This window comes from Chlorocebus sabaeus, chromosome 15 (assembly GCF_047675955.1).
Source record: "Chlorocebus sabaeus isolate Y175 chromosome 15, mChlSab1.0.hap1, whole genome shotgun sequence".
NCBI lineage: Eukaryota > Metazoa > Chordata > Mammalia > Primates > Cercopithecidae > Chlorocebus > Chlorocebus sabaeus.
In genome coordinates, this window is record NC_132918.1 from 5,473,894 (window position 1) to 5,486,264 (window position 12,371).

Here is a 12,371-nt window from a genome sequence, read left to right on the forward strand (position 1 = left end):
GGTTTGTTTTGGGAAGGGGCTGTTATCATTTTTATTTTATTTATTTTTTAATTTTAATTTTTAAAAAAATTTTGTTTATTTATTTATTTTTGAGACGGAGTCTCCCTCTATTGCCCAGGCTGGAGTGCAGTGGCACAATCTTGGCTCACTGCAACCTCTGCCTCCTGAGCTCAAGTGATTCTCCTGCCTCAGCCTCCCAAGTAGCTGGGACTACAGGTGTGTGCCAACTGCTAGTTTTTGTATTTTTAGTAGAGATGGAGTTTCACCATATTGGCCAGGCTAGTCTATTATTTTTATTTTTATACAGGCATGAAACACTGTGCCCAGACCATATTGTACCTTTTGATATTTGTACCTCGTATGTATATTACTCTTTCAAAAATGAAGCAAGAATTAATGAAAGAGATGTGCAAAAATATACTAGGCAAAAGCAAGATTTGCAACACTATCCTACAAATGGAAATCATGCTCAAAACACATTGAACAGAACAAGTAGTGACAATATATGAGGATAAAATCAGGCACAATTCAAGAAGATATAATAACCATACACTTTTATGCATCAAATAACATAGCTGTCAAGCATATAAAAGGAAAACTACAAGTACCCGGAGAACATGGATAAAATACTTTTGAACTTTAACAGACGATGTAGACAAAAATAAGCTATTATATAGAGGATTTGAATAATGTAATGAATAAGCTCTATTTAGTAGATGCATATATAGAGAATATATACTTTTTTTTTAAAAGACAGAACACCGAAAAACTCAAATATGTACTTTTTAAATGTCCTGAAACAAAGCTTGTTACAGAACCAATCATGTATTTAGCCAGAGAGAAAGGTTTTTTTTTTTTTTTCCTGAGACAGAGTCTTGCTCTGTCTCCCAGGCTGGAGTACAGTGGTGCGATCTTGGCTCACTGCAACCTCCGCCTCCTGAGTTCAAGTGATTCTTCTGCCTCAGCCTCCTGAGCAGCTGGAGCTACAGGCACGCGCTACCATGCCCAGCTAGTTTTTGTATTTTTTTTTTTTTTTTTTTTGAGACGAGTCTCGCTCTGCCGCCCAGGCTGGAGTGCAGTGGCCGGATGTCAGCTCACTGCAAGCTCCGCCTCCTGGATTCAGGCCATTCTCCTGCCTCAGCCTCCCGAGCAGCTGGGACTACAGGCGCCCGCCACCTTGCCTGGCTAGTTTTCTGTGTTTTTTAGTAGAGACGGGGTTTCACCGTGTTAGCCAGGATGGTCTCCTGACCTCGTGATCTCCTGACCTCGTGATCCGCCCGTCTCGGCCTCCCAAAGTGCTGGGATTACAGGCTTGAGCCACCGCGTCCGGCCAATTTTTGTATTTTTAATAGAGATGGGGTTTCACCATATTGGCCAGGCTGGTCTCGAACTCCTGGTCTCACGATCATCCACCTCAGCCTCCTAAAATGCTGGGATTACAGGCATGAGCCACCGCACCTGGCCAAGAAAGCTTTATAAATCCAAAAAGGTTTAAACTTATACACCACGCTCTCTGATCATAAACCAAGAAACTAGAAATTAACAATGAAAAGATAACAATAACAAAAATCCCTTATCCATGGATATGAAGATACATTCTCCCAAATAGTCTTTATTTCTATTTTTATTTTTTTCGAGACAGGATCTTGCTTTGTCACTCAGGCTGGAGTGCAGTGGAACAATCAGAACTGACTGTAGCACTGACCTCCTGGACTCAAGCAATCATCTTACCTCAGCCTCCTGTACAGTGGCACTACAGGCGTGTACCATACATGCCCGGCTAATATATTTATTTATTTTTTTGTAGAGATGGGGTCTTGCTATGTTGCCCAGGCAGGTCTTGAACTCCTGAGTTCACATGACCCTCCCACCTCAGCCTCCCAAGGTATAGAGATTATGGGCATAAGCCATTGCATCTGGCCCCAAATAGCCTTTATATCAGAGATAATTAAAACAAATTATGAATTGTCTACAAAGTAATGAAGAGGAGGTCACCTTATTCTAATACCTATGGGATACAGCTAAAGCTGTTCTGAGTAAAATCAATAGAAAGACTGAGACCACTTAATGGAGAATTCAACTTGGAAAACCAGAAAAAGAATAACATGAAACATAATAAATTAGGAGAGTGCTAAAATGAGATCAGTACAAGATAATGGAAAACGTAAAGCAAAAGAATCTACTAGTAAGAAAATACGTCTGAAAACACCTAAGAGAATTAACACTTCTGAAACCCAACAGTTGTCACTTCGGTCTTGGGAGAGAGGATCGTTCCTGATGACATCAAAGCTTTATCACAAAGAGTCAAAGAAATGTACAGGTTATGTTTTAAAACTATTAGTTCTGGTTAGTCTACTTTCCCCTCCCCTCCCCTCCCCTCTTCTCCCCTCTCCTCTCCTTTTCTTTTCTGAGTTTTGCTCTTGTTGCCCAGGCTGGAGTGCAGTGGCGCGATCTCGGCTCACTGCAACCTCTGCCTCCTGGGTGCAAGCGATTCTTCTGCTTCAGCCTCCCAAGTAGCTGGGATTACAAGCATGTGCCACCATGCCCGGCCAATTTTTTGTATTTTTTGTAGAGATGAGGTTTCTCCATGTTGGCCAGGCTAGTCTCTACTGCCTGACCTCAGGTGATCCACCTGCCTTGGCCTCCCAAAGTGTTGGGATTATAGGCATGAGCCACCACACCTGGGTGTTTAGTTTCTACCCTATGACCTGACAAAGAGCCAGAAATCTCTGCAGAATGATTTATTGGGCAAGTTAGTGGAGAGAAGAGGTATAGTCTGCTGCACAGATGACATAAGGGGGACCTAGAACCATATGATAAGACTGAAGGAAGCCAACAGAATGCAGGAACAGGGAGAAATGTCTGGGATTGGAATTGATCGGCAGGACTGGGTTGGGATACGTGGAATACAGCAGAGACTCAGTCATCTTTGGCAATGTGATAGTTGGTACTCAGGAAAGGGGGGAGACCTGGCTGTGCCCTGGAGGCAAGAGAAAGAAGCTCCAGACTGAAGTTTGCAGCTGAGCACCTGCCTAGGTGCTCCAGAGGCATATGACAGTGAGGATGGAGGAGGCCATGAAGAGCAGGTAGAGGCGGAAGAGCAGGGCATCCATCGCGTGACCGAACTGCACCCACAGCTCCACTGAGTGCTGCTTCTGGGCCTCATGTTCCCACTGGGCCCTTGTCCATTCTGAGCCCCCTGTCAGCTCTGCCTCCCCAGGGCCTGGCATCTGCCCTGCTGATACCTCTGGCTCCTTCACACTTACAGAAAGACAGAGACTCAGCCACAGGCTGCAAATGTCACCTATACAGGGAGGGAGACAGGGAAGGAGGCAGGAGCAGAGAAGTGGAGGTGGGGGAAGGGGAAGTGTGACTTCCCTCACCAGGCAGGTGGGTGGGGGTGAGACCCAGGCCCTTATTTCCCTTCTGGGGTGCAGTGGGACAGCATCTCCCTGGGCTGGTGCAGTGGAGCAGCAGAGAGTGGAGCCACCAAGGCAGGGGTGGGGGATAGGTGGTGGCCACGTGCAGCAGGTGGGTGATGAAGATGGTCTCCAGCAGGCTGCCCACCATCAGGGAGAGGCACAGGGGCGAAGTACACACCTGGAGGGAAGGGGGGCCTGGTGAGGGCCAGAGACACCACCTAGAATTTCTTTCTTCTCTTCCAATCCCACCCTGGCAGGCATACGGCCTCCTTTTCCCAGTATACCTCCCTTCCTTAGTTCCCACTCTTCTCTTCCAAAAGGTGGGAGGAGCATCCATACCGATGGGGGGGTGCCACTGGTGGGGAGCAAGTCATTCATCATGAGCAGGAAGATGTTGTAGCCCAGCAGGAGCACTATCTTGAATGGGACACGTTTCCCACTATTCACTGGCAGTAGAAGCTGAGGGCATCGATGGCAGCCAGAAAGCCACTGGGCATGAGAAGGTTTATGACATAGAGGCTGGGCCTGCACCTGATGGCCACCTGGTGGGGTAGAAGAGGGCGGTAAGTAGTTATGGGGTCAGAGAAACCCTCAAATCCAGGAATGGCAGTGACAGTTTCTGTCTCTGCCTTTTTCTCTGGCCTGATATCACCTGGGATCTGGAGCTGTGTGGAATGCAGCTTTAGAATCTGGTATAGAACCTGTGAAGAGACAGTTAGGCCAGAGCCCTGAGCTTTAGGATGGAGAATGAGGCTGGGAAGCCAGGAGAGAGGGTAACACTGGGAGACCCTGAAACTTGGGAGATACACATTCGATGGACATTCTAGGCAAGGGTAAAAGCGTGGGAGGAAGGAAAGAGCAAGAACCTCCAAGCTCACATAGAACACAATCTGATCATACGGTTGCCTTCCCTGGACATCTTTGCAGTGGCCTTGTTGATGCCCAGGAGCTCCCATTCTCCATGGGCCTGAAGGATGTCCCAGGATGTGTCTGTTATTTCCCACACTTCTTTCTCCATGTCCAGCAACATGCTGTCCACTGAAAATGAGAACCATCTGAATCATTTTTCAAGGATATAGCCTCCTGGTGGCTCAACTGCTCTCTTTTTCCATCCTTTCTTTCAACAAATAGTTTTGAGTGCCTCCTACATGCCAGGAAACTTGCCAGGAGCTTGGGATGGTAAGGAACAAGACAGACTTGGGTTCTGCCTTTATGAAAAATCTTTTAGCATCCATAGAGCCTTATTCTTCTCCCTACCCATACTCCTTGGTCACAATTTACTCATAGTTTCTTTATATTTGTTGGCTGCTCTCATTCACTCCATCCCTGAGACCCCACTGCAACTCACCTGTATAGAGGAATGAGCTGAAGGTAAGTGTGCAGTTCTGCTGGTCAAAGGGGAAGTAGATGTCCAGGTTATAGATACTGTCCACCTTCATGGGTTTCTTATACCTGATGCGACCTTCATTACTTACATATGCTGTAAGGCCTTTTGGGGTCTTATCCACATCCATGCTAGAGGAGAGATAAGGCAAGAAGCAGGTGCTGTGGTTTCTCTCTCTCTCTCTCTTTTTTTTTTTTTTTTTTTTTGAGACAGGATCTTGTTCTGCCACCCAGGCTGTAGTAGAGTGGCATGCTCTCAGCTCACTGCAACCTCCATGTCCTGGACTCAAATTATCCTCCTGTCTCAGCCTCAGCCTCCCAAGTAGCTGGGACTACAGGCACACCACCAGGCCTGGCTAATTTTTTTTTTTTTTTTAAGAGATGAGGTTTCACCATGTTGCCCAGGCTGGTCTCAAACTCCTGAACTCAAGTGATCCACCCACCTTGGCCTCCCAAAGTGCTGGGATTGCAGGCATGAGCCACTGCGCCCGGCCCAGTTTCTCTTCTTATCTCTCTGGTTGTTTTTTAACCATCTAAAGAGCACTTACAGCGGTCCCAGTGGTAAACTGTGATCTCTATGGCTACCAGGAGATAGGACGTGACCAGCCCTTGATACGCACAGTTCAACGATGAAAATGTCTGGGAACCACAGGTTCTTGGCTGATATACTCATCTTCATGATGCCCTCACACTCCTCTGGGTTCCGGCTGATAAATGGGTTATCCCAAACCTAGAGCCCAGGTGGAGGAGAGTTGAGAGCCTGAGATGAATTGGAGATATTTTCTCCTGCCCTTTAATTTCTTCTTTTTTAAAAAAAGTTATGAAATACTTCAAGCATATAGAAAAATATATAAAATATTATGACAAACATCTACGTATCTACAATCCAACTTTGTGGCATTAATATTTTATTAAATTTACTTGCTTTTTTTCAAGAAATGAGAATCATAGATAAAATCAAACCTGCCTAGGACCATTTCTTCATGAATTTTGATCAGCCAGCGCTGGTCGTCTGGGAACCACACTTTGAGAGTGAGGTTAGGTGATTGTATTATCTTTCTCCAGCTCCTTCTTTCCTTTCCTCCAAGCAGGCTTTTTTTTTCCTTTTCTTTTCTTTTTCTTTTTATTTTTTGAGATGGAGTCTTGCTCTGTCACCCAGGCTGGAGTGCAGTGGCGCGATCTCAGCTCACTGATATAGATATAAAACCTCTGCCTCCCAGGTTCAAGCGATTCTCCTGCCTCAGCCTCTTGAGTAGCTGGGATTTCAGGTGCGTGCCACCACCTGACTAATTTATTTTATTTTATTTTATTTTATTATTATTATTATTTTTTATGAGATGGAGTCTTGCACTGTCACCCAGGCTGGAGTGCAGGGGCACGATCTCGGCTCACTGCAACCTCCACCTCCCAGGTTCGCGCCATTCTCCTGCCTCAGCCTCCCAAGTACCTGGAACTACAGGCGCCCACGACCACACCCTGCTAATTTTTTGTATTTTTAGTAGAGATGGGGTTTCACCGTGTTAGCCAGGATGGTCTTGATCTCCTGACCTCGTGATCTGCCCGCCTCGGCCTTCCAAAGTGCTGGGATTACAGGCGTGAGCTTCCGCACCCCGTCACCACCCAGCTAATTTTTTTATATTTTTGGTAGAGATGGAGTTTCACCATGTTGGCCAGGCTGGTCTTGAACTCCTGACCTCAAGTGATCCACCTACCTAGGCCTCCCAAAGAGCTGGGATTATAGGCGTGAACCACCAAGCCCAGCCATCAAGCAGGCTTTTCAGGTTGGAAACTCAATTCATTCACTTTTATTCCCCCCCATCCTCCCACACACCTTGTTTTCTTATCAATGCAATTAAGATATAAATTTTCCACTGGGTTATGCTTTGATTACATTCCATAGATTTTCATATGTATAATTTTCATTTCTAATTACTTCATAATTTCTACTTAATTGCTTTAATTTCTCCTTTGTCTCAAATATTTGGAAATTTAATTTTAAATTCTCAAGAAACAAGGTTTTCTTTCTTTCTTTCTTTTTTTTTTTTTGAGATGCAGTCTTACTCTGTAGCCCAAGCTGCAGCACGGTGGTGTGATCTCGGCCAACTGCAACCTCTGTCTCCCCAGCTCGAGTGATTCTTGTGCCTCAGCCTCCTGAGTAGCTGGGACTATAGGCATGTGCCACCATGCCTGGCTAATTTTTTGTATTTTAGTAGAGACGGTATTTCACCGTGTTGCCCAGGGTGGTCTTGAACTCCTGAGTTCAGGTGATCCACCGGCCTCGGCCTCCCAAAGTGCTGGGATTACAGGTGTGAGCCACTATGCCCAGCGTTTTTTTTTTTTTTTTTTTTTTAAAGATAGGGTCTCACTGTGTTGCCCAGGCTACAGTGCAGTGGCACAATTATGGCTCACTGCAGCCTTGACCTCCCGGGCTCAAGTGATCCTCCCATCTCAGCCTCCCCAGTAGCTGGGACTACAGGTGTGAAACACCATACCAAGGTAATTTTTGTATTTTTTGTAGAGACGAGGTTTTGCCATGTTGCCCAGACTGGCTTCAAACTCCTGGGCTCAGGCAATCCACCTACCTTGGCCTCCCAAAGTGCTGGGATTACAGGCATGTGCCACTCTGCCTGGCATTGATACCTTTTTGCGGTTAAATATGTGGTCAGTTTTGGGGAATACTTTATGTGTGTGACAAAAATTTTGTATGTTCATTGATACAAAGCTTGACATGTTTATTAGACTAAGTTTCTTAATTGTGCTGTGAAAATCACTATATATTTACTCCTTTTCTCCTAGATTTTTGTTTTGTTTTGTTTTGTTTTGTCTTTGAGATGGAGTCTCACTTTGTCGCCCAGCCTAGAGTACAGTGGCACGATCTCGGCTCACTGCAACCTCTGCTTCCCGGATTCAAGTGATTTTCCTGCTTCAGCCTTCCAAGTAGCTGGGATTACAGGCGCCCACCACCATGCCCAGCTAATTTTTGTATTTTCAGTAGAGATGGGGTTTCACCATGTTGGCCTGGGTGGTTTCAAACTCCTGACCTCAAGTGATCTGCCCACCTTGGCCTCCCAAAGTGTTGGGATTACAGGCATGAGCCACCGTGCCCAGCCTCTCCTTAATTTTTGAAAGCAGTGTATTAAAGCCCCTCATCATTATGGTCAGTTTTTCAATTTCTCCTTCATGTGTTTCAAAGCAATGTTAGGGACATAAAAATTCATAATTATTATGTCTTTGTTTAAAATCCTTTTTGACTGTAACTGTAAGAAGAGAATAAAGTGTTGTCCATATCATTTCCAGCCACAGGAAGGATGACAAGAGGTGCAGCTGTTCATCCTGCCAAAAGAATTTCCTATTTCCATCGTGTTGCCAGTAAGAAGTCTGTTCATCTCCCCCACTTCCCATGCTTGTTTACCAACTCCTGAGGTATGTAAAGGGGATATGTGATCAAGGACAAAAGCTGTATCAAAACAGATGCGTTAGGCTGTGGACAGGAGAGTTCACAGCAGGGCGGGAGTAAAGTATTCCTTCTCAACCTTGGCTGTATATGAGAATAACTCGGAAAGCTTGAAAATATTGATATGGCTGGGTGCGGTGGCTCATGCCTATAATCCCAGCACTTTGGGAGGCCGAGACAGGCAGATCACTTGAGGTCAGGAGTTTGAGACCAGCTTGGCCAACATGGTGAAACTCTGTCTCTACTCAAAATACAAAAATTAGCCGGGCGTTGTGATGCATGCCTGAAATCCCAGCTACTCGGGAGGCTGAGGCAGGAGAATCGCTTGAGCCCAGGAGGTGGAGGTTGCAGTGAGCCAAGATCATGCCGTTGCACTCCAGCCTGGGCAAGAGTGAGACTCCATCTCAAAAAAACAAAAACAAAAACAAAACAAAAATGAGGCTTGGGTTTCCTCCAATCAGAACCTCTGGGATTAGAACCTGGTCACTGGTGTGTAGCCAGAGTGAGAAGAAAAGATTCTCTTCCATGTGCTGCTATACCTCACCCTGCTGCACTGGACAGAGCTTCTTTGAGATCCCCATGCCAGGCAAATGCCATCCAGCAGTGGTGGAGGAAGCAGAAATCTGGCTAAGGGCTTTGGGGGACCACCTTGCCAGGGGCTGGGAAAAGGTCAAGGACACCAAGGAGGGCTAGAGGGGTCAGCACTCACCGCATCTGGGATGGCAGACATCGTGAAGGAGATGTTGACTCGGGTGGGGACGCTGATGGTGACCAGTCGGAAGGCCTTTCTATTAAACACTGAATTCAGGGCAGTGGGATCCGCCCCGTGCTGGCCAAACCCTGAGCACTTGATGGTGAAAGTAACGCCCCTTCCTGGAGTGGACATCGAATGTGTGAGATGAAGGAGAGCAACCCTGTGCTCCCTATATGAGAGGGGCCCCAAGGCAGGGCCTGGAGTCGCCTGTGATAAAATGAGAGCTAACATTTGTTGAGCATTGGCTATGTGTCAGGTATATTCTAAGCTCTTTAAAAATGGATTACCTCATTTAATCCTCCCAATCCCCATCAGGTAGATACTGCTTTACCCTCATGTAATAAACGAGCTAACTAAGGTGCAATAAGGGGAAGTAACTTCCTACAGTCAGACAGCCAATAAAAGGCAGAAGCCAGATTTGTTCTGAACCCAGGTTTATCTGCTGCTGCTGTGCTATATGTCCCCAGGGATGAGATGAAGAATGGGGAGGGGATCCCCGAGAGGGGTCCAGACGCTGGGCTCTTCCTTCCGAGGCCTGGGAGGATGGGGTGAGCTGGAATGCAAATTCTGGAAGCTAAAGTGGCAAGCTGAGTTAGAGCTCCAGCCTCCTTTCCAATATTTCTGTCTCCATGCAAAGCATGCCCAAATCTGTATGCAAACTGAGCCTGGAACGTTGATAGTCATCTGATAGGATTACAGTCCCGGGGCCCCCGAGAGGACACACCTATTTTCACCCTGACTGCCCCAACCTTCCTTCTCCTTATTTGACTTTACCCAACTCTATCACTAGCTCTAGTTTGAGGCTTTTAAAAAGTTGTATTTTATTTTTAATGAACATATAATAATTGTGCATATTTCTTAGTTTGGGGTTTTTGGGTTTTTTTGTTTTGAGACAGCTACTCACTCTGCTGTCCAGGCTGGAGTGCAGTGGCATAATTACTGTAGCCTCGGCCTCTGGGCTTAGGGCTTAGGGGATTTTCCCACCTCAGCCTCCCAAGTAACTGTGACTACAGGCACTCCCCCCACACTTGGCTAATTTTTAAACATGTTTTTTTGTAGAGACAGGGTCTCACTATGTTGCCCAGGCTGGTCTGAAACCCCTAGGCTCAAGTGATTCTCCCACCTGGGCCTCCCAAAGTTCTGGAATTATAGGTGTGAGCCACCATGCCCAGCCAAATAGCTATTTTTAGAAGTGTGGGTGGGCTTTTTGTTTTTATTATTTCTTTTTAAAATTTTAAAATTTTGTTTAGATGAGTCTCACTCTGCCGCCCAGGCTGCAGTGCAGTGGCACGATCTTGGCTCACTGCAATCTCTGCCTCCCAAGTTCAACCGATTCTTCTGCCTCAGCCTCCCAAGTAACTGGGATTACAGGCATCGCCACCACATCAGGCTAGTTTTTGTATTTTTAGTAGAGATGGAGTTTCACCATGTTAGCCAGGCCAGTCTTGAACTCCTAACCTAGGTGATCCACCTGCCTCAGCCTCCTAAAGTGCTGGGATTACAGGTGTGAGCCACCTCACCTGGCCCATCTTACCCTCTTCTAACTAATACATTTTTAAATTTTCTACTCGTGAAAATGTGTTGGAGGAGCAAGAACTTGGAATGAGAGAGATGATTGATAACCTCTGTGCCAAGGACATTGAGCCTTATCCATTCTCAACGTCACAGTGCTTTCCAGGCAAATTCTTAAACCACTCTAAGAACAGTGAATATTCATTTGTCAAACCCTGTGTGCAAGTGCCCAGAGGGGCTTTCATAACCATTTACACTGCCTAGACCAGGTGTACAGTTTGTGTCTCTTCCGTATGCTGGCCTTTGCAGTCACCTCTGGTTCAGTCCTCTCCTGTGCCTCCTTATCCAAAGTCATGGAATAATCTAAGGAGGAGAGATGACATTTATTGGCACTCTTACCAAGTGCCAGGCACTGTGCTTCCCTCCGTCTCTTACTGAATCCTCACAACCCTGCAAGGTAGGTTCTGTTTTACAGATGAGGAAACCGGAGCTCAGAGAAGTTAAGCAGTGCATTCAAGTTTATAAAACTAGCAACGTGAGACACGAAGATTCAAACCCAGGTCCATCTGTCTCCAAATCCCATGTTCTTGTCTCTCTGCCATACTGACTCCCTGGAAGAGAAGCACATTCTACTTTCACCCTTGACCTGCTGCCTTCTGGCATCTTACCTAATCTAGAGCCCTTGGATCCAGTAGGTGGTTGAGGAAATTCTGGCTAAAGGAGGTGGGCACTTTGCTACAATGGTTTGGGTTTCATACCTGTAGAGAGAAAGAATTACACCTGTGGACAGAAAGACGGATGGATATAGAAGCTAAATACAAGAGAAGACAATCATGGCTGGTTGTCTTCCATGTAGAGTACCAATGGGGAAAAGACAGACTTTTCAAGTAATATTGGGAAAACTGGATATCCATATGCAAACGGATAAAGTGTGCTGGTGTTGAACTCTATTTTTCCAGAAGAAAAATAAAAATGCTCTGTGTGGCATGTAACTGGAAGGGGATTTTCCGTTTTTCAGAAAAGGAAAGTCTATGTGGCATTATGGTAATGTAGATATGAAAGAACTCTATCCATCTTAGACAATCTCTAGGAGGTGGAAATTTGAAAAAAGTTCCTAAATGTTCTACGAGGGAGAGGTCCTCCTTCTTCCCCCTTCCCCCATTGTTGCTCCTTTCTTACCTTGAAGCAGAAGGCTGAGAAGGAGGTAGAAGGAAAATATTTTCCTGTGGAACCAGCTTCCTTCCATCTTCGTTGTCTAAATTCTTCTCTGAACATGTGCTGGGACCCACGAATGCCCAGATTAAAGCAGCACAGGCCACACCTAGAGCCCGACTTTGAATACTAATAGCATTGGTTGACCACTGACATTTGTAACCTTCCTGGAAAGAGTGTTCTGGTTGTCTTGTTCTTGCCTATGTTTGAGGTTCAGTCTGCTTTTGAGACTTTATCTTAGTCTTAGATACTTTACTACAACGTATATGGTTATAGATAGCTCATATGTGATCAGCGTGCAGATCTTGGTGAGATACCTCAGTCTGAAAACTCATCTCTTCAATTCTGGAAAATTCTCAGACATTTATAAATATTTCGCTTCTTCTATTTTTCTTATTAGATATGTGTTGAATGGTTTCCTTCTATCTTACATGCCTCTTATTGCTGTGGTAACAAATCACAAACCCAGTGGCTTAAATAAACACAATTTGTTATTCTACTGTTCTGTGGGCCAGAAGTTTGAAATGGGTCTTACTGGGCTAAAATGAATGTGTCAGTAGGACCACATTCCTTCTGGAGGCTCTAGAGGAGAATCCATTTCTTTGCCTCTTCCAGATTTTTTTTTTTTTTGAGA

At 45.5% G+C, this 12,371-nt stretch overlaps 1 protein-coding gene across 1 annotated transcript; it reads right to left on the reverse strand.

The window, feature by feature from the left end:
* Positions 1–2,809: 2,809 nt before the first annotated feature.
* Positions 2,810–11,771, reverse strand: HTR3E (5-hydroxytryptamine receptor 3E). The gene is given in 10 exon segments (XM_037988681.2): positions 2,810–3,262; positions 3,384–3,600; positions 3,762–3,874; positions 3,877–3,964; positions 4,301–4,323; positions 4,326–4,460; positions 4,771–4,937; positions 5,426–5,535; positions 8,969–9,132; positions 11,705–11,771. Coding segments are annotated over 10 exon segments (1,314 nt in total). The 3' UTR covers positions 2,810–3,032.
* Between the last annotated feature and the right edge of the window lie 600 nt (positions 11,772–12,371).